The sequence below is a fragment of the Vigna angularis genome, chromosome 5 (genome assembly GCF_016808095.1).
Source record: "Vigna angularis cultivar LongXiaoDou No.4 chromosome 5, ASM1680809v1, whole genome shotgun sequence".
NCBI classification, from domain to species: Eukaryota; Viridiplantae; Streptophyta; class Magnoliopsida; order Fabales; family Fabaceae; genus Vigna; species Vigna angularis.
The window spans coordinates 40430723-40456458 of NC_068974.1; the positions used below are offsets into that span (position 1 = coordinate 40430723).

The window sequence follows — 25736 nt, forward strand, 5'->3', positions numbered from 1 at the left end:
ATAAAAAGAAATTGTTGGCTAGATTTTTTTGCAATAATGTTGACGTTGACTGAAAAAAAGTTGACTTTGAAGATAAAGGTTGCAGCATATGGTTGAGAATAGATTGGGGAATGGCGTTCACACCATTGAAGTTGACCGAATGAACCTTATAACCCTACCATAAGACTTTTTACTCTTTTGCTTCTAATGTTCGGTCCCTGTGTCCATGAGCAGAAACATTGTGCATGCAACTACACATTTATCGTTCCCTAAATTAGTAACAACTTCGAAAATTAGTGGGACTAATTACAAACAATTTTTTTATAGGTACTAAAACAGCGTTCTACAAATATTTTAGAAGAAGAATAAATATTTTACTCCTCACTTTTCTCTCTGCATTCCATATTTTTTTTAAAATTCTAAAACTATTCCCGCATTTCAAAAAAATCCTACACCCCATTTTTTTTTTCTTCAACTAATTTAGAAATCTAATGAAAAGGTTTATTTTTTTTACGAATTTCAAAACCCATCGAAAGATTTTTTTTGAAGTTTCAACTTAATTTTGAGGAAAATGATACTTGAACAACTATTTTTGACAACATTTAGACACGCGCACACGTGTCAAAATCTGAGTGGTCCATTTTCATTTAATTTTTCCAACTAGACCACTCAGATTTTGACATGTGTGCGCGTGTCTAAATGTTGTCAAAAATGGTTGTTCAAGAAACATTTTCCTAATTTTGAAATCTGAAAAAAGTTACTTTTAGAATATGGAATGTAAAGAGAAATGTAAGGATGTGCAAGGAGAAGCACTCTTTCCTAGATGATTGTATAAGAATAGAAGAAGCACGAAATTTGTATTTATCAACTGTGACAGAGATTGACAGACATTGATAATCAATGTTGGTGGTATTGGCACAAATTAGCTGTCGAATGACGAATTTATTGATATAAAATTATACATTGTTATACTAAAATCAGTGGAAGTGTGCGTCAATGTGAAACATGAACGGTGGAATCATCAACTGGGTGCCAGTATCGGTTGAAAAACCAAACGGAATCAGCCTCCACAGCGAGACCATCTTGATTTCGGTTCCAGCTGTAGTGAGCATGAGTTCGGTTCTTTATGGAAAACATGGCATGTCCAAAGCTGGCTTCTCGGTATGCAGAATACTCTGGTTGTGGTTCTGTCATGCTGCAGTTCAAACGTTGTCCATATCAGACTTTGTAAATACATGTTCAAGCTTAATGACATAAAAGTAAGGAGAAATGTGACAAGAATGATCATGTTACGTTCGATGAGCTTACTTGGTTGCTAATCCTTCAAGGTTTCCTCCATCACCAATGGTGATATAAACAGGAGCTGATTGATCTTTTACAGGAGTGCAAATGCCATTTACGACGTTGTATGCAATGTTAGAAACACGTTCCTGATACATAGCAGCCCATTAATCATATACCCATTCGAAAGAGATTATTGAAGTGAATTTCAGAAGCATTAGAGATTTCAGATGAAGTCAAATTCTAGCACTTACAGATCGTTCGTAGGCATGAACATGACCAGCAAACACGACATCAACCTTGTACTTCACAAACCAGGCTTCGTACATTACTCTCATTGTTTCTCCTTCCATGTAGTGATAATTGTAGCTATTGTACCAAGGTGAATGCATGAGAACAATCAACCAAGGAGTCTCTGTCCTGTTAACTTTCGGTAGCTCCAGTTCAAGCCATTTATATTGCGGCGTATATTTGCCTGAGAATAACGAAGATGATTATAACAAAAGGGCTACCAATTTCAAAGTAGGTGTGCATTTAATCCAATAAAAGAACAGAGTGGCAGAAGTAAGCAACTTAACTTTATATGTTTGAATAGACATACACACACAGATTATTAACGTAAGTGTCGTTGGTCAGGAACTTAAGGACACCGACATCATGGTTTTAGATAAACAACAACGTTCCACATTAAGTGGATACATAAAGATAGATACAGGCTTAAGAGCCGAAATTATTTAGCATAATTTTATTTTTCTGTTGTAAATTATAGCTAATTCCTAAGTGAAGTTATTACAAACAAAACTGAGTTAATCTGAAATCTTAGAAAAGTATGTATGATGCAAAAGACGTTGGAGGGTATTACCATATGCTGAATATGAGGACAAGACGATGATGTGTGCTGAAGCTCTCTTGATAGAATACCAGAAGGGTGAAGTGCTCTGAGATGCTTTGTAAGGAACATGGTAACGGTGGCTGAAAGGCTTGAAAGGTACGGTTTCACCCTGCAACAAAGTGTTCATCAATATTAAAATCTCTAATCTTACCAAAATTTGGACTGGGAAAATGCATTACACCAAAGTTAAAAATTTTCGTTGAGAAAAACAAAAGGAAGTTTTTCAGATAGTTGAAACCAGATAAAGTGAATTGGTCTGAGAAGCTTACAATTTCTGGAGCAAAATCAAGTTCATGGTTCCCTGCAGTCCAAATCCATGGTTGATATGCAACACTTCTTTCTGCAAACCTTCCCCAAGTATCCCACCTCACATTATCATGATTCGGGTAGTTATCAGCATAAGAGAGGTCTCCAACAAACAGTACAGTTTCTCCTTTTCTTGGACTCAATTCATAGTGAGAAAGAGTCGCATTTGAATCAAAACTCTGACCGAGATCCCCTACAAATAATGCCACACCAGTTTACAACAAACATATTGGTCTATTAAGACACAAACATATAGCACTTTTTTATCTCAAATTAATAAAACACACTAACCTATAAGACCAAATGTGTATGGTACATCAGGTCCAATTTCAGGTGGAGTAACAAACCAAAACTGCCGTGTTGTGTTCCCAAGTCCAACTTCGTAGTAGTATTTGGTGTTGTACTGCCACGAAACAAGCACACATATCAGCAATTTATTCACAAAGCAAAATGCCCTTTTTCTTTTCTTTCACAAGCTTCTCTTCCTTGTTCTGCATCTGGACAACAAACAACAAAACATTTAAACAATGGAAAAGAGAAGTACCTCCAAATGTCTGATGGTGGTGTGATGAATAAACCCAGATGAGTAATTGAAGAACCTATAAGTAACAATTTTTCCTTCTGCAATCTTCTTCTTCCCACTGTTCTCACTCCAGTAACGCACTGCACTCGACCCCGGTTCATCCATCGTCACCCATGACACTATGATCCCCCTCCCCACAAGGTCACCTTGCGTTATATGAACCTTATGTATAGCAGCCATTATCATTGATTCAATTCAAACAAAACAAAAAAAAAAACTCCCAAAGGGTCACAAAATGCAAAAAGTATCCAAAAGAGTACTTGAATTTCATCTCCAAAATATGCATCCTAAAGATTTCTATGGAATATCATATCAACTCACTTTCTTAAAGTGAAATTCCAATTCCAAAACACAAAAAACAGTTCGAGTAGCGGATGAAGCAGCAACAGCAACACAGTAATTGATTAACTAAGCAAAGAATCATTCACCATTTTTTCTCAACTCCAGTGTAAGTAAATCCTTTCCTATCTTACATAGAAACAGAATCAAAAAACAAGAAAACCAGAGAAGGTACAGAAGAAGATAAGATTAGAGTATTTACTTGCTGAGGAGCATTATAACCAGGAGGAACGGAAAAAACATCACTGTCAAGCGGCATATCCACAGTCTTCTCGATTTTCCTAGTGAAGAGGCTGCTTGAGCCTCCATTACACACCACAACCGCATTCATAACCAAAGCTAAAGCTAAGAGACCCTCCACAACACCCATTTTGCTAAAACCTTCTGATGCTACTGATCCAGGTCGCAACACTCGGGTGGCCTATTTATTATTTCACTTTCAATCCAATGCAATCAATTTGTTAATAATAATAATAACAAGGGTTTACTAATTGCTATGAATGGCATATAACAAGGAATATCCAGATTAAAGGTCAACACGACAACGGGACCATGAAGCTTGCAACGTTGTCCATAGTTTTCTTCAAAAAAGAAAACACAAGAAACCGCGGAGTCTGCGATAACGGCATGGACCGAAAAAACAAACCAATGTGTTCGATTTAGTTATGGCTGTGGCTGATAGCAGGACGGGTAAAATAATTACTGTAAAATATTTATAATAATAATAATATTCATGGATCCGTGTTGCTATCAGGTCACATCATGCAAGTATATTTTTCTGTCGATTCTCTCGCTAATTCTGCTAATCATCGTTAAATATATGATAATATTGTTTAGCAAATCTTCATTAAGATAATCACAATCCTTTTAGACCTGTTATAAGATGCAACACCATGGACTTAGGATCAAAACCCGTAGGATTATTCCTGTTTCTTTTCTCTCTCTCCATCTCTCTGTCTTCTTCTTCACACGTGAAAAGGACATTGTTTGCAAGATTTTTGATGCAATTGTGTCGATGATGGCTGAAAAAATTGACTTTGAAATGCAAAAAGTATTTTGCAGCATATGATTTGAGAATAGATTTGGAAATGGCGTTTACACCATTGAAGTTGCCCGAATGGACCGGACAACCCCACTAACACTATGATGCACTGTTCTATATTTGGCATCAAACGTTGTCTCGGAATCTTTTTTTAGTCGTTTTTAGATTAGATTCACTCGTTGTGTTTTTCAATGTCACTCTGAAAACACAAAGGGTCACACCATATCAAATCATCCCTGTCACCCAAAAATTTCAATTCATCAAACAGTTTTTCTGCAGCGTCTACAAATTTTTATCTAATCTTTGAACATGTAAAAATGATATTTTTTAAGCTAACGGTAGGATCTCATATATTTACATTCATTTAATATATCTAACAAAAATAAAAATAAAATAGTTATAAAAAATGAATTTTTATAGTTTTTAGAAAAAAGAAAATAAAAAATAAGAAATAGCGGTGTCAAAAAATTATGTGTGTCAAATTATATTTTTTAAAATTTTATTGAATACTATTATGAGAAACTTTTTTTTCTATTTATATATATATATATATAGACCTTTTTTCTAAATAAAGGTTGCACAATAAATCTTTTGGAATTTGTTTACATAAATAGCCAATCTTGAAAAACTACCTATATCGCGCGTGCTACCTGACTGAAGCCGAACTCCGATATGATTTTTATCTTTTTCTTCATTTTCTAATAAAGTTATATTGATCGCTAGTTTTACTTTTTTACATAATTAATATATTTAATATAGTTTTGAAAAATGATATAGAAATAATTAATTAATATTGTAAAACATTTTAGTGAGAGTTAAGAGTTTATAAGAATGGTTGTTAATATTTAATTTGAACTTTTTAGTATATTAAAAATGTTCCAAAGTATAATTATGAATAATAAAAATAATTAATACTTATTTTCAAATTATGCTTACGTAAAAATAATAAAAATATTTATGATATCAAAGGTTAAATTTTAAATACAAGTTTTGAAATGGTGATTTAAGTTACTATATATAGTAATAAGTTATAAAGTCGAAAACGATTATTAATTCAAATCATACTTAATAATAATTTTAGTATGAAATTTAAAATGTGGTTAAGAATATTATATAGTGAGTTATAAAGTTAAACATGTTTGTTTAAATAATATGTTGAGTATTAACAATTAATATTAGTAAGTTAAATATGTGTTGATAAATTTTTTAATTAAATTATTAATTTTGCTATTAGATTTATTAATAACCTATTTAATGGTATACGAGAAATATTATAGTAAATTATTAATTATTAATTGTTGGGTTTATTTTTCAAAGTTAAAAATTTCTAAATCTTTCCCAGCAGGAGTTGTTGATTGTGATGGCCCTCTAAAAGTTCCTATGGAATCTGGGCTCTCGTTTTTTTCCCTCTCCATTTATGCATTTATGAGTTTTCAATTTAAAATATATTCTAAATTATATGATTTTTTAAATTGTATAATTTAAAATATATTTTTGAATTATTGTTTGTAAAATTTGGAATGTATTTATAAATTAGATAATTTAAAATAATTGTAGATGGTAATTTGGATATTAATCACGAATCTGCAATCTAGGATATGACATGTATAATGTTTCAAACCCATACACAATTTGAACTTTTTCCATTTGAAAAGAAGAATATGGTATATGTGGTTGATTAGTCTTTCTTGTATATAAAGCCAATCCACAAGTTCTTTGCAAATAGGAATGACATGCATGAGACAATTTTATTCCTAACCTACAAATGTTATGAAAATTTTGTTTTATTTTCGTTCTTATTAAAAAATAAATATTACGTAAAAATATTATTATTATATAAAAATTGAATAAGGGTTAAATACTAAAGCAAATCATTCACGGAAATCCTCTAAAATATTATAAAATAAAAAGGGTGAGGTGAGATAGGATTAGAATGGCACGGGTGTATATTGAATCGTTATTAAAAGATAATTAAGAAGAAGAAAAAGTCTAATTATGAGTTAGGTAAGATAAAACCTCGTTAAAAAAAGTATCATGATAAATAATAATGCAAGGGTAACTGCAAAATAATAAAAACAATGAGAGGTAGGTTTTCTTCCAACTATATTATCGAGGAGAGGCAGAATAATAATAATTTTTATAATAAAAAATGTCCCACTTAATATTGTATTATTCGTTAGATAAAAAACAAAAACACCTAGAAAAATATAAACAAAAATAGATAACACGACTAGGGAGATAGATAACTGATTTATAAATATAACGTAATCCAGAGAAAAGAGGAAAATATATATGTTTATTAATTCTATTATTTTTATAATTATATATATATATATATAGTAATTTAATAAATTATAAAATAATAACCATAATATACATAATTTTATAACTTTATACTCAACAATTTTAGGGTAAACTTTGTTTATTTCAATATATATAAAAATTATTCTGAATAAAAATATTTAGTTATAAATCAACAAGTTTATGATACACTTTCCCGGTGCACGTATTTTTAGTACATGTGTGTTGTTGCATATAAAATTGTCACATGTGGTTGGTACTATTGCATTATTTATTCATAACACATTTTTCAATTGAGGGTTTCAGGTTAATTATTGAAAGAGGCATCTTTTAGTTAGCCATGTTCCCAAGCATGGTTTCGTTGGGTTGAATTACTTCTAGAAACAACAATTAATCAAATTAGAAAAATATTTTTTATATATATAATTGTTTTACATTTATTTCACATTATTATTTTTCTTTTAAAACATACAAAATTTACATTTTTATAACCATTTTATTCTTATACTCTGTGTTAAATGAGTATAAAAATATGTCAAAGAGAAATTACTCATCAAACTATTATCTAGATTTTCATAACCCTAATATAAGTAAATTTATTGCTTCATCAATTTAATTACAACTATTATACCGGAGAAGCCAAAGAGAAGATACAACTTCACTTGAATGGTTAACGACCTAAATTTTCTGCAGAAAGAAGCTAAATATTAACTTATTGTTCACTTGAATGAATTTGGGAGGGAATGATTGAATGGATTTGAGGGGATTTGAAGATAAATTTTTTGTTCTTTATTTGAGTGGATTTTGGAAGTAAGTGAAAATGAATTTGGAAGTAAATTTTTTTAATCTGTCACATCAATCAAATTCTATACTAATTTTCACAAACTTTATTTTCAAATTCACTCTTACTTACCTCTAAATTCCACTCAAATAAACAAAAAAAAATTTATTTTCAAATTCTCCAAATTTATTCAATCACTCTTCCTCAAATTCATTTAAGTGATGTGTGAAGTAAGTAACATAAATCTAAATTTATCATAGATAATTTGTGACAGATGCTGCAGCTGCTGCTACATGTTACTACTAATAATTAAATCCTCGTGGATCGTCTCGTGTCAAAATTCTAACTTCTGCTCAGAAACAAACACACATAATATTTCAGTTTCTAATCAATTCACAGTATCAGCACAAGGAAACAGTATTTCTGGGTACTTTAAGAAGAAAAGAAAACAAAGTTTGAAACAGCAAATACACTTACGAGATTTTGATGGCTGAGGCAGAGCTTGAGACTTATCATTATCAGCCCATCCAAAGAGACGCTTTGCCATTTTGCCAAATTTCAGTGAAAGAAAGAAATCATAACACGAAGCCATCTTCTTCTTCAAAAGTATATGCTTTCTGTATGCTTTCTATTGCATTAGTATTTATAATTGATCCTTCTCAACTCTTTTCTGCTTTCTTCACATGGTTTTTGAATATATATAATAATAACAGCAATAATATGATAAAATATTTACATGATAGACACGCTCATGCATGAGTTTAGCGCGAAAATTTTAATGCTATCAATTACTATGGACTCGTCAACAAATACTTGAATATATCTTACCACAACCACTGCTTCATCGAGTGTGACATGACAAAGAAATAAAACATTTTTTTATTCAGACACAGGACATTCTTATTGTTATCAAAAAGTATTCCTGTAAGGTTATTTTATAACATATATAAGGAAATTTGTAGGATTTACACATATTTAAAATTTACTTTTTAACATGATATCATTAAAATTTATTGTAACAAATTTTTTTATTTGTTTAATTATTTGAGATATTTATTGTTTATCTATCAAACCATTATCGAGACTTGTATTAATATTCAATCTCATACGAAATGTATATATAAACTATGGTAGGATTGAATATGTAAATGAATACCAATTTTACTTTACAAATCAAATTTTTAAAATTAAATTAGATTTAAATTTTTTTTTATATGATATTACTTTTAACATTTAAATATGTACGTAGACTTCTCTTTTCTTTTTTTAAAAGACTTTCAACAAACGCCTGCATACTGTTGAACGTTGAACTGGTTTTCCTTGTCTCTGCGTGTTCTTATTGGCATGAAAACTCCTCGTTGTTTTGGTCATGGTTAATGTTTTCTTATTAGGTTTTAGAGCACTCGTCTGAACGCAGAATTCATCGGTTAAAGAATAATAAATTTATATTTTTTTCATATCCAATGGCAAGTGAACATGTATAATATGCACGTATGACAAAACTTCCTTTTGTCTGTTTTCGTTAAGTAAACTTTGTTTTTCTTACAATATTAACTATTTATGTTATTATGGATAAAAAAAATAACATGCAAGAAGAAAAAAATAAAATAAAAAGTGTATCTCCCCTAGAAAAACTTAATAAATATAGTTTTCTTTTGAATAATATTCTTATTAAAACAAAATAAAATGCCGTTATGAAATAATTAAATATTAATGTAATATAAAACAAAAAGCTATTATGGAAAGTAATTTAGTGCATTCTTGATTTTTTTTAACAAAAATTAAAATTATAAAAGGGGGACATGATGTAATACCAAAAAACGAGTATAAATATGCACTCATGGTAGAATTGGAAATTTTGAAGTCAAATTAGGACTTGTTCTTGTTGGGTTGTTGTTGGTTATGACTTTCACACTATCCAATTGCAGCAGTCGTGATTTGACAAACCACTTGATTTCTCTCTTTCTATTGGGGAACAATTTATCAATACAGTTTTTTCTTATTTTTAGCATATTTTTCAAAGGATATTTGATAATATCTTTTTGATAATATTTTAATATCATTTACGTGTTATTTTGTGATTGGTATATGTTGGTGTTTATGATTATTATTATTGATTGTGGAGTAATTTTGGACCAATTGCAGAATGACACGTAAATGATGATAAAATGTTATCAAAAAAATATTGTCAAAATATCATTATCTTTTCTCAAATTCTCACCAACCATTATTGTGGATTATTATTAATTACAGTTATTATTATTGATAATATTATTACTATCAATATTATTATTATCTACATAAAATTATCATGATTATTATTATCCTAATCATCATCACTATAATTAAAAATTTACGTATATTTTCCATTTTATATTGTCTATGATAAATTTTTATCATATATAGTCATGAATTAATAAGTAAAATAATCAGTTTTTCTTACCATTAAGTAAATAGTTTTCTTGTTGGAATTGAAAAATACCTTAAAAAAAATATTCATAAACATAAAACATGCATTAACATGGTAGGCTCACTTGATTCCAATAATTTTTGTTTCCTCTAATGGATGTTATGGATAAAAACACTATAATGTTTTGCTTCTAGTGGTATGATTATGTCTATTTTATGTACTAGTCAAATTTTCAACATTTTTTCTTTCTATTTCTATAAATTATTTGTTTAAATGGATTATTGATTCAAAGTGTTAGTACTATTCTTTTTCATGATTTCAATTTTACATATACGTAATTAATAAAACCCTTCTTATGGTGCCCATTTAATTTTTTATTCTTGTAGTAGTTAGTCTTACATTTGTGTTTTATAATGGTTTTTATATCTCTTAATTCAATTTTGATTTGTTATTTTTTATTGATCCATTGTGATTTTTTTTAAAAATGTTTTTTTTATTAATAAAATATTTTATAAGAAAATTATGAAAAATGTTTTGTATGACGATAATAGTTGAAATTTTTTATTATTGTTTACACCTAAATAGGATAAAATTGAAGATTCTCAAAATAATAAATTAAGAGTAATAATTACTCCATAAAAAGTCTTTATTCTCTCTTATAAATGTTTATATAAGCACTTTTATGAATGTTATACACGAGTTTATTTAATGTTTATGTAAAAAAAAAAAAGTAAAAAAGTGCTGAGAAGATACGTAAATTTTTATTTGTTTTATATTTTTTAATTAGACTTATAATATTGGCCTTAATTTTTTTTTTGGGTCAAATAATTACTTTTGGTTTAAGCAAACATAACTTTTTTATTTTATTTGGACAACATTATGCATATCTTTTTGTTTCTTACTTTGAATAGTACCAAATAGAGGCGTTGCATTGCAGTAAGAAAATTGTGAAAAAATTGGCCCCAGAATAAACTACACACAGTGGTAGTGGTTGATTCAGTTGAGTTGAGTTTTGATTTGAGGGAAGGGTGAAGAAGGAGAAAGCGAAGTTGTTGGCGATGGGCGTGTCTTCGAACGAATCGATACAATTATGCATTTTTGATCTGAGAAGAGGGCAACATGAGGGCCAAGAGCTTGATAAGATCCTCTTCTTCTTCCCCGCGGGCTTGCCTTTCTCCAAGCAACTCTCCGTCATTGGTCTCAGCGAAGGACTCATCACTTTCACAAGGTTAGGTTATGTATTCATCTTACTGTCTATTTGCTTTTTAAATTATTCAAGACATTAATTAATTGATGATTCATTGATTCGTTCATTTGTCCGCTCAATTTTGCAGAATCTTTTCTCCCGAGGCTGCTTGCGAGGTCATCGAAGCTGAGCGACATTCTCACGTTTTCCACGAGGCCGAACCTGATATCTGGATGGTCATGGTCCGTTTTTTTTTTTCTTTTCATTCACATTGGTTGGAATTCGAGTATGTATGTATGTATGTATGTATTCTGTTCGTTCACTTGAGTAGAAGACTCTAATTCAGTTATTCACACTGTTAAATAGTTGATACGGTTGTTAATAGAACACAAGATACTAGGAAATCTAAAGAGCTTGAAGAATATCAAATTGCACGAGCTCGGTAATAGAAAAAACCTCGAGATTTTGTTCGTATAGAAAAATACAGAGAAGGAGAATTGCGATTACCTATTAAAAGTGAGAATTGCCTTACTTCATGCCCAGGTAGTTAGTTGTCATCAGCTAAGTAATTTGATTATGACTACTTAACTAACTACTAAAAATAACGACTATAACGATAGAGTTATCAGCTCAGTGAGTAAAAGCTTGCAATCAAATGCATTGCCAAATGAATAAATATAAGTTAATAGTTTTATACACCAAGAAATAGATTTTTTTTTTCTTCCTTTACAATATTCAAGAAATAATATTTTAGAAACTTTGTGGGAAATCTTTTGTTATTAATGCTAAGGTCGCAACAGAGCTCACATACAAGTCTCTTCAAACCACTCACTGATTTGAGGTTTGTTCTGTGCTTACATCTGTTGCTACACTGTACATACGGAATACTAATTGCTTCTTACGAAATGGGGTCTATGAAGCTAGCTACAGAAACTTGTTATCATTAGATCAAAACTCAACCCCTAATTAGCCAATTTATGAATACAAATAGTGGGATATTGCTCCCATCTGATGATGTGTTATTCATTATGCAATCTAAAGGTCAGAGATGTAATTCATCCAGTAACTTTGGAGTTTAACTGTTATATTAATGTAAAGTTTTTACACTGTCATATATGATGATACGTGATTGAACGAAGGTATAGAAAGCCTTTCCCTTGTCAATGCATTTCAATTAAATTTATACCTTTTAGGACTATTTCATTCATTACATTTTTGTTTCCTCAGTTAAATATTTAATGGGAAGGAATAAATTTTTTTAAGGACTAGGTTACTGAAGTGCAGATGTTGTCATTTTCCACAACGTTGCTTCACCTATGTGCAATTTGCAGTAATATGAGGTTGTTACCTTGTAGTTGGTGGAGAAAAGCAATGACTCAGAGCCTATCTGGAGAGATGATGCATTAAGAAAAGTTCTCAAGGAAATTCACTCACTTTTTATAATGTTTCATGGATCTGTTCGAGGAATGCTGGAGAAAGAACCTGGTGGAGAACTAACAAGACGACATTTATATTCCTTTATCATGGATTATCTGAGGGGTAAGTCATCACACAATTGCATGCCTATGAAATTGATACATCATTATATTTTTCATTGGAGTTATGATTCAAAATATTTCATTGTAAGTCATAATTGTCAGCTTGTAAAAACCGGTCTCCGTGGGATAATTGCTGCTGTGGTAATGGTGAAGTTGCTGTATCAAATGGTTTCCTTTGGCTCTGTGCTACCTGACTGATGCTGAAGTAGCTGTCTCTCAAACCTTAATTATGAATTTTCTCTTTGAGGCAGATTTTCTTGCGGGGAGAAAGCTTCTTTTACCATCCTTCCGTGATTGCCTTAAGGAACGTGGAACTGTGCAGATGCTGACAATTGGTCGGGAGGCTGCAATTGAGGTTCAGGTTAGAAATGTTTAAAGTTGCGTTTTCATTCCACCCTTTGGATCTGGTGGCCACTTAAGCTATTGACTATTTATTTGCCGCTGGTTTTGATGAAAGAGGAAGTTTGGAATGTTGATGTTGTTCTGTCTTGTTTTTGCAGTCCCTTGTCAGGGTGCTTGAATCGTCTGCTGGGAACAGTCTCTGTGATTCTTTGATTTTATTTCAAGACCTGCTAGTGTCCACAACTTTATCTCCTGTATGGTTTATCAGTACAATTTTTTCACTGAACTTGATTGGGCAGAACTATTGGTCATTCATTAAGTTACTTAATTATCCTTGACTATGTTATCAGGATGATACCATAAATTTATTCACATATGCGGTGCTAAGGTTGACTCCCCATGCTTTATCTTCTGGATCAAGTTCATGGTCCTACTTAAGGAAAGGAAGTACTGCATCCAATGTTGCCATTGAGTCTAACTCGGCCCATCCAAACTCTCTGTCTGAAAGTTTATATGGCACATCTGATATATCATCTGGTGAAGATAACCACTATCATGTTGTGAGGCCCTTACAGAGTGACAAATGGTCTAAAGGAAAAGATGGTTATCTTGTCACTGATTTATGGGGTGCAGAAGTTGGTACGTGGGTGTTTGCCACTCCCACAGTTTGGCTTCAACAGACAGGAGAGAAAATGTACCTCTGTGTTTACCAGCATAGAAGCCTTACTTTAATGCTTATGATTCCTGTATCAGCTGTACCTAATGGGGAGCAAGGTGTGTCGGAAGTGAGGCGGCAAATTATTGAAAACGTTAGTCTTCTAAAATGGTTTATTTTTTGTTTTCTAATGATTCTGTTAAGCTTTTCAACACTATGAACTGACTTAACATTCTAGTGATTTATATTATATCATTTAGGGTTCAACTTCAACTCCATGCACGACAATTCATTGATAGGACCTCTTTTTCCTGTACATGTATAATGCAATTACTGTTTACTACTTCCATTCTTTTCCCTTTTACGTAAAAGAATTCCCGATCTTTGGAGAGTGGACAAAAGTTACTTTTCATTTCCCTTCTGAAATGGTCCTCTCAATCCAGGCACAGTCTTTAATACTGTGAAAAAATTGTTGTCACTAGATTATTGAATTCTCTTTGTAGCTTACTTACAAGGTTTGAACGTGTTTGGTGATTCCCATGAAAGAACATTTCATTAAGAGAGGGATTACAGATTATTGTGCTTGTTTATTCTAGTGGGATTGTGTTGTTTTCTCATTTTTACTCTTCTGTTGCTTTATGTGAATGATTATCATGATATCAGACATTATATATGAAGCCATGCAATTGAGGAAAGTTGTTAGTAAATGCTCATAGTTCCTTAGAATAATAATAGTCTTGTATTTTTTTGGATTAATGACTCCTGTTATAAGGGTTTCATGTGACAATACGGAGCTATCAAGAACAGGAAGATATATAAATGGATGATGATATTATTGACTAAGTATATAAGGGTAGTAATATACTACTTAAGGAAAATAAATTGTATGCACTTGTTTTTCTTGTAATAATCAATAATTGAACTCCAAAATTTCTGGTGCTTACTGGATTAATACGACGTTGAGACATGTATTATCATGTGCTCATGAAGCAGAATACTTATATGGCTATTTTAAAACAGTCACTAGTATTTAATATTTTTGAATGCTCATTTTTTTATCTGTTGCTAATTATTCATCACTGAACAAGGCACTACTTTGATCTGCTTAATTATCTGATAATCTCTGTTTGACAATGTACTGTGCAGCTTCAGTTGGAAAGCTCATGAAATTGAACCGATATGTTTAGCAAATGTATCTTTTTCTCTGATCACACTTTTTTCTTTTTTTGGTTGAATACATCAGGCATCACTTCAGATATTGAAAGTTGAAGAGAAGCTATCCAAAGGATGGGGTGGTGAGAATGCATATCACGTCGGTGGGTACCGCTACTTACTAGTAGATGGTGATAGAAATGTATCGAGGGCTTCTCCAGCAACAAAAGTAACAACTTTAACAAAGGTGTGTGTTGGCATCTGACTGTGTTCTGATTTCTTTTTCGAATTATATTTAGTCAATGTGAAAGTATAACTTGTTATTCATGATCCTGGTGACACTTTTTTTGAGTTCGGCACTATAATGGTCATGTCACCAGAGCTCTCATTGCCTGTGTGAGCTGACACTTGCAAAAATTTTAAACTTAGTTCCTTTTTTTGGTTGGTACAGGAGTCCTTGCTTGCCATGAATAAGCTTAGGCAAGAGGTGGAGTTGGAAAAGAGAAGAGCGAAACTGGATGGCTGTAATTTTGAAAAAGATTTAGAGATGTGCATTAGAACAAAAAACAATGCATGGGTTATTTCTCGAGTCACAAGAGGGAAGGAGCTTTATATGGTTCTAGAGAAAGCCAGTGAAACCCTTCTATATGCCTCAGATGCTGTTGAGAAGTTTAGCGACAGGTATGCTATTTCTATCTTTAGTGTGGTTAATAGTGTACTTCCTATGCTCAAATTGCTATCCTATCCTATCCTTATTGATAAAGCGTTTTTTTATGCATTTTATGTTTATATTTTCACTTTTATTAACAAAAATGTGTAAAGTTTCGTACAGAAAACGGTGAAAACAACATTTTATATATTTTTTTCTTTTTATATTCAAACTTAATAGAAAAAAGAAAAAAAAAATCTCAACGTAAACTTCTCTTAAAAGGAATTGTGGCCCTAACAGATTTTTTAAAAATCTTTTTAAAACAACAATTTTTGTTTTAAATGAAAAAAATGTTCTAAAGGAGTGTTTAAGAAAGCTAGTTAGAAAATTTTAGTTTATACTTATTCCTTTTTTATTTTATTTCAGAATACAAAATTTCGTTTACCAAAAACTTTTAGCTTAGAAGTAACTCCCAAGCTTAAAATCATTATATACTTTCAAACAAATTTAAATTTGAAGCTCCTATTTTAATTTCAACTTTCGAATTTAAGCTACGATATGAACATACTAGCATAACATCTTTTAAATTTGAAGCATTTTTTTTTTACCTTGATGAAAAAAATTCTTCGCTGGTATTATTTTCCACCTTCTGTTAGATATCCATCTGCAGATATTGAGAAGTTTGATAATACCAACAAAATCTGAACATCCCAAAACGGTCTGAAAACACGAATTATAATTTTTCTTTTTTGTTGGGCATGGCAGGTATTGCGATGGAGCATTTTCACTGGACTAGAGAAAACCAAGCATGCGTATCCCGGAAATAACACGTTAGGTCTTCTAACTTGTTTTCCCCAATAAGGTCGAGAAGTTTTCCACCGTTGAATTTTCTCATCAGTAAATTCAAGAAAGGAAGATAGAATACTGCTGTGTGTATATCTCTATGTATATTTTAAGTATAATCAATTTATACCACCTTTTTTTTTCTAATAAGAAATTTAGTCAATTCTCAGAGAAATTGTTTTTTCGTAATGTTTAAAAAAAACTTTATTTTTGGACATCTAATACACAACGCCCAATTATTACAATATGTTTATTCTGGCAAAGTTGCTTTTCGCTGCTGAAAGTGACGATGATAATAATAATAATACGACAATGAGGTTAGTAATACTTATTTTTTTTTGGATAACCAAGATATTATTTTATTATTCAACATGTTTTTAAACAAAATTAGTAAATAAAATAGTAAAAACGATTTATGTTTCACATCACCATCTTTTAACATATGAAAACAAGAACAACATAACAGAATAATATGATAGTCAGGTTACCTGAACAACATATACTCAATTGTAAAATTTTAAAATTTTAAATACTTTATTAGATAATTAATTAAAAATAAAGACTTCAAACTCAATTCTGTTTGTAATTAATTTTAAATTTTTATATTTCAATAATTTTTTTTATAAATTAAATTTTAAGTAATATCTGTGTAAAAACTTCATTATAATTTAAATTGTTGCAAATTTTAATAAAGAAAATAAATACTTCATTAACATAAAAATAAATAATTGAATAATAAACTAATACAACATTAAATTAATAATTAAAAAAAAGGAAAAACTAAAACAATAATTATTTTTTTAAATAATTTGTATAGCGAACTTTATTATTTTCTTTGAAGAGATGTCAAAAAAAAGAAAACTTAATCAAAGTATCAGTTTTATTTACGAATATGTAAAATCCGAATAAAATAGTTCACCAAAAACATCCATAGTGTGCCCTGTTATTTTTCTTTGGAGAAATGGACAAAGCTCGAAAGGTGAAAAGGTGAAGTGTGGAAGCAGAGTGTCCTCAAACATGAACAACGACGCCACAAACGCATATCGGAGAAATCGGAGAGGGAAGAAGCAAGAAGCTTGAGCGCGGTGGCAACGACGTCGTTAAGCTTCGAAATGAGTTGCCATATCTCTCAACGATGACATACACGTGATCTTCTTCTTCAACCCTTTTGCCAAACACCAAAAATGAAGGGAGTGAGTTTAGTGGGACAGTGGGAATAAAAGAAAAAGGGTGGTGGGTGCGTTAGTATAAAAGGTAGTGTAAGTAGTAGCTTCCTAAGAAGACTTATCCAGTTAGAACGGGCCTAAAGAAAATGGGCCTATACAACTGTATCTGATTTTGAACTCCAACCCTCCCACCAAAATAGAGGGAATAAAGATAGGGTTTATGGCTATCAGTGTGATATCATCTGAGACTGCTGCTTCACTCTCCACTTTCACATTCAGATCTTATTCCTCCTCGTAATCAAGGTATGCTGCTTTTGCTTCTACTCTTGGTTTCTTCGAGATATGTGCTTCTTTTGTCTGAATACGTTCTACCGTGTGTATTTCTGCAATTGATTATGGACATGCTTATTTCTTTGATGAGGATCTGATTCAGTTGAAATTATCGTTTTTCTAGCCGTCTGTGTGTCTCATCATTTCTATTTGTTTTGCACTTGATTTCACAAAAAAATCCTTGCTCCTTCATCTTCTTTCGATCCCGGGCTTCTAGGGTTAATGAAAAGTTATTTTCCAATTATTTCAAGGCTTGTGCTCAAATTTCTCTGGAAGCACCATGGTTCTGGTGTTTGCATTCTTGTTTTTTAAGTTTTGTGACTTTTTTTTTATCTCAGGTGATTTTCTGTTTCTGCTATTATCTTAATGTGATGCCGATTAACGTATACAACCTTTCCTGTCATCGTTAAGCTGGTAAAAACAGTCTGAGGATGATGAGGAAAAATAGCATTCTTTTTTCCGAGTTTTCCATGGGCAATATTTATATATGGAAGTCCTGAACTGAAGAGACTTTCTTATTGTATGACTTCATATTCCCTCTCAGACCTGTTGAGGTCGATCTTTCTTCTGTAGACAATATCTAGTTGTTTTAATCAAACCTGATAGTAGAATATAGTTTCTTGTTTGCTCACAAGTTTAGGATCAACCCTTTTACTTGTATACACATCGCATGTCGTGCACTTCTAAAATGTGTGTGCATTGGATGTAACTTGATCTTTAATCGTAGAAGAGAAGGAACTAAATCCTGCAGGGAGGTTAATCTCTATTTCAATGACATTCTTTAACGTATTGCGTTATATGACAAGATATATATAATTCCCGTCTGACAGTGCGTGCCATTACTCTTTATCTGCTAATTCATAAGTATTATGAACTATAAGCATGATAAGGAGGTCCTCCAATTATATATTTTATCAAATAACAAGATATGTTAAAGAATGCGATTAAAATCAAGATAGAGATGAATATCCTCTACAGGTGAAGTTCCTTTGTTTCTAGAATTACATATATGGAAAACGAAAATGATACAATGACCCACTTTTTTCTTACATGTAGGTGAGTCAAAATTGGATAAGAAAAAAAAGGTCACTGTATATTTTCGTTACATATATGGTGATTGTGACGTCTGTATGCACAATTTGTGATCCAGGAAATTAGAATGATAAGCATACTAGTAAGGTTCCCTCCAAATGCCACGAGCTTGTGCGCCCAAAAGAAGAATAAGAACAAAAATAAAACTTGGAAAGAGAGACGTTTGGAAGGCCAAGAAAGAAGAAATGTTCTTTGTTACCCAAAACCCAAATCAACCCCACTCCTTATCCATCGCCGTCCTCCTCCCCAAACCCATTTGGAAGCACTTGAACAAGTCATCACAAACCTTGAAGACTCTATTGAGAAGGGCATCAAAATCGACCCTGAAATATATGCCTCTTTATTAGAAATATGCTATCGCTTGCAAGCCATTCATCTTGGTATCAGACTCCATTGCCTTATCCCAACATTCATGTTGCGTAGAAATTTTGGCATCTCTTCCAAGCTTCTTAGGTTGTATGCGGCGTGTGGGTATGTGGACGATGCCCACGAGCTGTTTGATCAAATGTCTAATAGGGACACGTCTGCATTTCCTTGGAATTCACTCATCTCAGGGTATGCCCAAATGGGCCTCTATGACGACGCCATTGCACTCTACTTCCAAATGGTAGAAGAAGGTGTTGAACCTGACTTTTTCACCTTCCCTAGAGTTCTCAAAGTTTGTGCTAGAATTGGGTCTCTTCGACTGGGCGAAGAAGTGCATCGCCATTTGGTTCGTGCTGGATTTTCCATTGATGGGTTTGTGCTTAATGCACTTGTTGACATGTATTCGAAGTGTGGTGATATTGTAAAGGCACAAAAGATCTTTGACAAGATGCCTCATAGAGACACCATTTCGTGGAATTCCATGCTCACTGCATATGTTCATCATGACCTTGAGATTGGGGCAATGAACATTTTCTACCAAATGATTTTGGAAGGGTGTGAACCTGATTCTGTAAGCATATCCACTATTCTTACATGTGTGTCTTCGCTATGTCTAGGTGTCCAAATTCATGGATGGGTAATTCGGCGAGGACTTGATTGGAACTTGTCCATAGCTAATTCCTTGATGGTGATGTACTCCAGTCATGGTAGGTTAGAAAAGGCATGTTGGATATTCAATCAAATGCCAGAGAGGGATGTTGTTTCGTGGAATTCTATAATATCTGCACATCGCAAACGTCGGGAAGCCCTCGCCTTGTTGGAGCAAATGGAAGAAGCGGGTGTTGAGCCTGATAAAATAACATTTGTTTCAATATTATCAGCTTGTGCCCACTTAGTTTTGGTGAAGGAGGGAGAGAGAGTATTTGCTTTGATGTGCAAAAAATATAAAATAAAACCAATTATGGAACATTATGGTTGTATGGTTAACCTTTATGGAAGAGCAGGACTAATTAAAAAGGCTTATAGCATCATATTGGATGGAATGGGCTATGAGGCTGCAGGTCCAACTCTTTGGGGAGCTTTATTGTATGCCTGCTTTTTGCATGGAGACACAACTATAGGGGAGATTGCTGCAAACAGGCTTTTTGATTTGGAGCCAGACAACGAGCATAACTTTGTACTTCTTATGGAGATTTATGAAAATTCAGGCAGATTAGAGGACATGGAGAGAGTTAGAATGATGATGGTTGACAGAGGATTGGATTATTAGGCAGCTGTACATCCTAACCGTATGTTTTTCTTTAGTCACCGGAATGTTTGCTGCTTGATTCATTCAGTTTTCATTTTGTCCCACAAAATGTGATTAATGTGATGTTGATTGACGTATACAACCTTTCTTGTCATGGCTAAGCTGGTAAAAAATGTCGGAGGATGATGAGAAAAAATAGCATTCTTTTTTCCTTTCCATGCTGAATATTTATGTATGGATAGACTTGAACTGAAGATACTTTCTTATTGTATGACTTCATATTCCCTCTCAAACCTGTTGAGGTCGATCTTTCTTCTGTTGCCAATATCTAGTTGTTTTAATCAATCCCGATAGCAGAGTATAGTTTCTTGTTTGCTCACAAGTTTAATCTAGGATCAACCCTTTTACTTGTATACACATAGTATGTCATGCAATTATGAAATGTGTGCATTGAATGTGTTGAAATCATGAAATTGGCCTCTGAGGATGATGAAAAGTATAACTTTCGTTCTACTGAGTTTTCTATGCGGAAAATGTATGGAGACCTGAACTGAAGGGGCTTTCTAATTTTTGTCTTAATATTCCCTGGCAGACCCGTTGTGGGTAAACTGACTTTTATGCACATTATTCAGCTATTTTTAATTGAGCCCAGTACCAGCAGACAAATTGTTTTGCTCCTAGTTTCATTTATGGACATTATATTTTCTTCTATGTCCATAGCATATCCTATAATCTTTGGGTCTTCTGTACATTGTATTTCTTTTAGACAGAGTCTTTTGTTACATTTTTTAAAACAGTCAATTGGCCTCTGAGGATGATGTAAAATATATCTTTCGTTCTTCTGAGTTTTCTATGCGGAAAATATACGGAGACCTGAACTGAAGAGGCTTTCATGTGTTTGTCTTGTAATATATGCTTTCAATATTAATTCTTTAGAATTATGTTGTAGAGAGTACATTTTTGTTTGCCCCCTTCGTGTAAATTGCCTCTGAGGATGATGAAAAATATTACTTTCGTTCTTCTGAGTTTTCTATGCGGAAAATATATGGAGACCTGAACTGAAGAGGCTTTCATATGTTTTTCTTTTAATATATGTTTTCAATATTCATTCTTTGTAATTATGTTGTAGAGAGTACATTTTTGTTTGCCCCTTAGTGTAAATTGCCTCTGAGGATGATGAAAAATATTACTTTCGTTCTTCTGAGTTTTCTATGCGGAAAATATATGGAGACCTGAACTGAAGAGGCTTTCATATGTTTGTCTTGTAATATATGTTTTCAATATTCATTCTTTGTAATTATGTTGTAGAGAGTACATTTTTGTTTGCCCCTTAGTGTAAATTGCCTCTGAGGATGATGAAAAATATTACTTTCGTTCTTCTGAGTTTTCTATGCGGAAAATATATGGAGACCTGAACTGAAGAGACTTTCATATGTTTGTCTTCTAATACATGTTTTCAGTATTCATTCTTTGTAATTATGTTGTAGAGAGTACATTTTTGTTTGCCCCTTTAGTGTAAATTGCCTCTGAGGATGATGAAAAATATTACTTTCGTTCTTCTGAGTTTTCTATGCGGAAAATATATGGAGACCTGAACTGAAGAGGCTTTCATATGTTTGTCTTCTAATACATGTTTTCAGTATTCATTCTTTGTAATTATGTTGTAGAGAGTACATTTTTGTTTGCCCCTTAGTGTAAATTGCCTCTGAGGATGATGAAAAATATTACTTTCGTTCTTCTGAGTTTTCTATGCGGAAAATATATGGAGACCTGAACTGAAGAGGCTTTCATATGTTTGTCTTGTAATATATGTTTTCAATATTCATTCTTTGTAATTATGTTGTAGAGAGTACATTTTTGTTTGCCCCTTAGTGTAAATTGCCTCTGAGGATGATGAAAAATATTACTTTCGTTCTTCTGAGTTTTCTATGCGGAAAATATATGGAGACCTGAACTGAAGAGACTTTCATATGTTTGTCTTCTAATACATGTTTTCAGTATTCATTCTTTGTAATTATGTTGTAGAGAGTACATTTTTGTTTGCCCCTTTAGTGTAAATTGCCTCTGAGGATGATGAAAAATATTACTTTCGTTCTTCTGAGTTTTCTATGCGGAAAATATATGGAGACCTGAACTGAAGAGGCTTTCATATGTTTGTCTTCTAATACATGTTTTCAGTATTCATTCTTTGTAATTATGTTGTAGAGAGTACATTTTTGTTTGCCCCTTTAGTGTAAATTGCCTCTGAGGATGATGAAAAATATTACTTTCGTTCTTCTGAGTTTTCTATGCGGAAAATATATGGAGACCTGAACTGAAGAGGCTTTCATATGTTTGTCTTCTAATACATGTTTTCAGTATTCATTCTTCTCAATGTTCGTATGTTTGATTATTATTGCCCCTTTTAGTGATGTCTTCTTAGTCCAGTAATTCTGAAGTCTATCCCTGCGTTGATAGTTGAAATCAACCAAATTAGTCTCTGAGGATGATCATAAAAATAAACTGAGTTGTCTATGAAGAAAATAAATGGAAACCTGAACTGAAGAGGCTTGCTAATGTTTTATTTTGTTATTCCGTTAAAGTGTATCTTATTCTCTGCTTTTTATTTTTTGGTTATGTTACCGTTTTGTGTTTGATGTTTTAATCAATCATTTGATTTATATATTTTTTTCTTATTTTAGTTTTGACTTCATTTGGAGAGTTTCTGAACTTCCAATCCTTCCAAAATGAGGTACTGGTTCTCTAACTATCATCAATATTATTATTACTATGATTTTTTAAAATTTGTTCTCAATTACTAACAGGTTTTTGTTTTCTTTTCCTTTTATTTCTCTTCTCAAGCCGGCCAATGGAGGAAGATGTAAGTTCTTTTAGCCGTCATGCATGTTTGGTTACATGCGTGTATGATCCTTGAAATCTACAATTGTTTTGTTCTCTATATTTCTTTGGTGCGAGTTTTTTGCTTTGATTGTATTTATTTGACTAATTAACTATTTATGGGAATTGAATCTCTGATGATATTTCTTATATTTAACCATTAACCAGTCTAGTTAGGCAAATGAGTTTTATTAGCTCATGATAACGTATTTGTTTGATAGTGATAAGTTGGATGTTTTTCTGTCAACTAGTAAAATGTTAATCTGTTACATTTTGAAGCTTTAAATTTAATCTGTTACTAATTTATTTGCTAAAATTATTTCCTGTTTCTTCTCCATTTTGAATGAAATTGGCTTTCTTGTTGTAGACTAGCTTTTTTATTGGGGCTCTAGACTCGCTATACGTTACTATCTTTGCCAAGCTAACAAACCATTTTTAACAGACTGCTGCGGGGAAGAATGAGGAAGAGGAGTTCAACACAGGACCACTATCTGTACTAATGACGAGTGTTAAAAATAATACCCAGGTAAATGTTCATTTTAAATATCGTATACTATTTAAGAGGTATATTTTTTTCTAACAGAACGTTACCTATGAAGGTATTGATAAATTGTCGGAATAACAAAAAGCTTCTGGGTCGTGTAAGAGCTTTTGATAGGCACTGCAACATGGTTCTTGAAAATGTGAGGGAGATGTGGACCGAGGTATGGTTTTCCTTTTAATAAATTAACTTCCCTTGCATTTGTTACACAAGCTAATGGATCTGTGTACAATCAGGTGCCCAAGACTGGTAAAGGAAAGAAAAAGGCCCAGCCAGTGAACAAGGATAGATTCATTAGCAAAATGTTCCTCCGTGGAGATTCTGTCATCATTGTTCTTAGGAACCCCAAATGAGACTGTGCAATCATCTTGTAGAAGGAAATGGCCGTGGTATTTGCCTTTTTGTCATGTCTTGAAATTCTTGACAGCCATTAAAATTTATTTGTTCAGACATTGGCGGAGGATGTAATTGGTATGTTGACGTGGTCGCTATTGAACACTTGTACCAATATCCAGTTCTTGTCTACATGGTTTGTATGGAATAGTTTAAAAATGTATAGTTGTTTTTTGTTTTTCTTGTTTTCTCCTAATCTGTACATTTCTTAATTATGCTGGTATTATTTTTATTGATTATCGATGATATGATCATTATAGTAATTCTTCCAGTCATGTTTTGTTTTAACATGTTCTTATAGTAAGAAATGATAATCTTTATTATTTAAGAAAATATTAAATATTTATCATGATTTTTGGTATCTAAGATCACTTTATAATTCGATTACATTATAAAATGGGTTTTAATACGCATTTTGTTCTTTAAGTTACTTTCAATTATTATTGTTTTTTAATTAAATTGTATGTCTACTGTTGTATACTTTATATGAAAAGTCTTTTTGATATTTAGTTACATGTACTATTTCAAGTAGAATAAATGAAGGTTTGTTAAGTGTATGGTAATAATGTAAATGAATTGATAGGTATAGTAGTTTAAAAGAAATTATAGAATTATATATTAAAAAAATAATTCAATTATCCTTATTATTATAAATTAATTTAATTTAATTATTAATATTAATTAAATTATTATTATAATTTATTATATACTGTTATAATTTATTATATACTACAAAACTTATCAAATATTAGTTTATTTTATTTAAAATGTAGCTTGATATTCAAGAGAAATTATTTTATGATTACAAGACATCCCAAAATATACAAGAACATTCAAATCTTCATATATGTAGAAACAGAAATCCCAACATCAATAATAATTTATTTTGAAGTTTCTATTTCTTATGTTATTTCACTCTCAAATTATTATATATTCACATATGAACAATAAAACTAAATAGAGGCTAAATGTCAGAAAATATATAACTTACCGAAAATAAAATTTTATTTGGTTTATATTTTTTTATTCTTCGCCTCCTGTATAAACGGGATATGATTATGAAAAGATAAGTGATCAAGAAACTAAGAATAAATGTTCAAATTTTAGAAAAATGAAATTTCACAGTAAATAAAGAATAAATTTCTTTTAAGAGCATTTATATCTGTTTAAAGAAGATTTATATTTTATTATTAATTTAATTTAACCACTTTATTTAAATCTGTAATAAATTGTCTTCTATATTCTCTCTAATAACAGTTTTTCTCTAGAAAATTCTTCCACCGAAAAGGATTATTTAATACCACCTTGATGGAAAATTTATTTATAAGATTCGGTCTAACGGATTATTTAATAAAAAAATATACACAATTTAAGAATGAGTTCTCTTGCTATTTTTTCTTTTCCAATTCTTGCTTTGCAGTTGCACAATATATTGTTTGGATT

The 25736-nt window shown here is 31.7% G+C and overlaps 4 protein-coding genes, 10 non-coding genes and 1 pseudogene across 16 annotated transcripts; 14 read left to right on the forward strand and 1 right to left on the reverse strand.

Annotated features, from left to right (window-relative positions):
- Positions 1 to 806: 806 nt before the first annotated feature.
- Positions 807 to 4067, reverse strand: LOC108340560 (purple acid phosphatase). The gene is made up of 8 exons (XM_017578023.2): positions 3583 to 4067; positions 3003 to 3203; positions 2750 to 2861; positions 2422 to 2651; positions 2123 to 2261; positions 1515 to 1735; positions 1288 to 1409; positions 807 to 1174 (listed from the first exon to the last, which is right to left on the reverse strand). The coding sequence occupies exons 1-8, from the start codon at positions 3748 to 3750 to the stop codon at positions 973 to 975; spliced, it is 1395 nt and encodes a 464-aa protein (XP_017433512.1). The 5' UTR covers positions 3751 to 4067; the 3' UTR covers positions 807 to 972.
- Positions 4068 to 10801: 6734 nt separating this feature from the next.
- On the forward strand, positions 10802 to 16454 carry LOC108340842 (vacuolar fusion protein CCZ1 homolog B). Of its 2 annotated transcripts, XM_017578443.2 has the most exons (10): positions 10817 to 11142; positions 11249 to 11342; positions 12456 to 12639; positions 12741 to 12779; positions 12890 to 12999; positions 13139 to 13234; positions 13331 to 13789; positions 14879 to 15034; positions 15239 to 15468; positions 16202 to 16454. In XM_017578443.2, the coding sequence occupies exons 1-10, from the start codon at positions 10973 to 10975 to the stop codon at positions 16230 to 16232; spliced, it is 1569 nt and encodes a 522-aa protein (XP_017433932.1). In that variant the 5' UTR covers positions 10817 to 10972; the 3' UTR covers positions 16233 to 16454. The 2 variants fall into 2 exon arrangements, with proteins under 2 accessions (XP_017433933.1, XP_017433932.1); XM_017578444.2 differs by lacking the exon at positions 12741 to 12779 and having other exon boundaries at positions 10802 to 11142.
- A 1177-nt stretch (positions 16455 to 17631) lies between these two features.
- On the forward strand, positions 17632 to 24474 carry LOC108338798 (uncharacterized). 2 transcript variants are annotated; one of them, XM_017575829.2, is made up of 6 exons: positions 17632 to 17748; positions 23164 to 23213; positions 23324 to 23342; positions 23802 to 23885; positions 23959 to 24063; positions 24137 to 24474. In XM_017575829.2, the coding sequence occupies exons 2-6, from the start codon at positions 23209 to 23211 to the stop codon at positions 24251 to 24253; spliced, it is 330 nt and encodes a 109-aa protein (XP_017431318.1). In that variant the 5' UTR covers positions 17632 to 17748; positions 23164 to 23208; the 3' UTR covers positions 24254 to 24474. The 2 variants fall into 2 exon arrangements, with proteins under 2 accessions (XP_017431318.1, XP_052733682.1); XM_052877722.1 differs by lacking the exon at positions 17632 to 17748 and adding an exon at positions 20499 to 20522.
- Positions 17669 to 20503, forward strand: LOC108338797 (pentatricopeptide repeat-containing protein At4g25270, chloroplastic). The gene is made up of 2 exons (XM_052877721.1): positions 17669 to 17748; positions 18832 to 20503. Exon 2 carries the CDS (start codon positions 18935 to 18937, stop codon positions 20501 to 20503), a length of 1569 nt encoding a protein of 522 aa, XP_052733681.1. The 5' UTR covers positions 17669 to 17748; positions 18832 to 18934.
- LOC128196862 (small nucleolar RNA Z159/U59) lies at positions 20959 to 21042 on the forward strand. The gene has a single exon (XR_008249269.1). It is a non-coding gene; the product is annotated as a small nucleolar RNA Z159/U59 (small nucleolar RNA).
- LOC128196861 (small nucleolar RNA Z159/U59) lies at positions 21287 to 21370 on the forward strand. The gene has a single exon (XR_008249268.1). It is a non-coding gene; the product is annotated as a small nucleolar RNA Z159/U59 (small nucleolar RNA).
- On the forward strand, positions 21467 to 21550 carry LOC128196852 (small nucleolar RNA Z159/U59). Its single transcript, XR_008249259.1, has one exon. It is a non-coding gene; the product is annotated as a small nucleolar RNA Z159/U59 (small nucleolar RNA).
- Positions 21646 to 21729, forward strand: LOC128196853 (small nucleolar RNA Z159/U59). The gene has a single exon (XR_008249260.1). It is a non-coding gene; the product is annotated as a small nucleolar RNA Z159/U59 (small nucleolar RNA).
- On the forward strand, positions 21825 to 21908 carry LOC128196859 (small nucleolar RNA Z159/U59). Its single transcript, XR_008249266.1, has one exon. It is a non-coding gene; the product is annotated as a small nucleolar RNA Z159/U59 (small nucleolar RNA).
- Positions 22005 to 22088, forward strand: LOC128196855 (small nucleolar RNA Z159/U59). Its single transcript, XR_008249262.1, has one exon. It is a non-coding gene; the product is annotated as a small nucleolar RNA Z159/U59 (small nucleolar RNA).
- On the forward strand, positions 22184 to 22267 carry LOC128196856 (small nucleolar RNA Z159/U59). Its single transcript, XR_008249263.1, has one exon. It is a non-coding gene; the product is annotated as a small nucleolar RNA Z159/U59 (small nucleolar RNA).
- LOC128196860 (small nucleolar RNA Z159/U59) lies at positions 22363 to 22446 on the forward strand. The gene has a single exon (XR_008249267.1). It is a non-coding gene; the product is annotated as a small nucleolar RNA Z159/U59 (small nucleolar RNA).
- LOC128196857 (small nucleolar RNA Z159/U59) lies at positions 22543 to 22626 on the forward strand. The gene has a single exon (XR_008249264.1). It is a non-coding gene; the product is annotated as a small nucleolar RNA Z159/U59 (small nucleolar RNA).
- Positions 22723 to 22806, forward strand: LOC128196858 (small nucleolar RNA Z159/U59). Its single transcript, XR_008249265.1, has one exon. It is a non-coding gene; the product is annotated as a small nucleolar RNA Z159/U59 (small nucleolar RNA).
- LOC128196864 (small nucleolar RNA Z159/U59) lies at positions 22958 to 23031 on the forward strand (annotated as a pseudogene).
- Positions 24475 to 25736: the final 1262 nt, after the last annotated feature.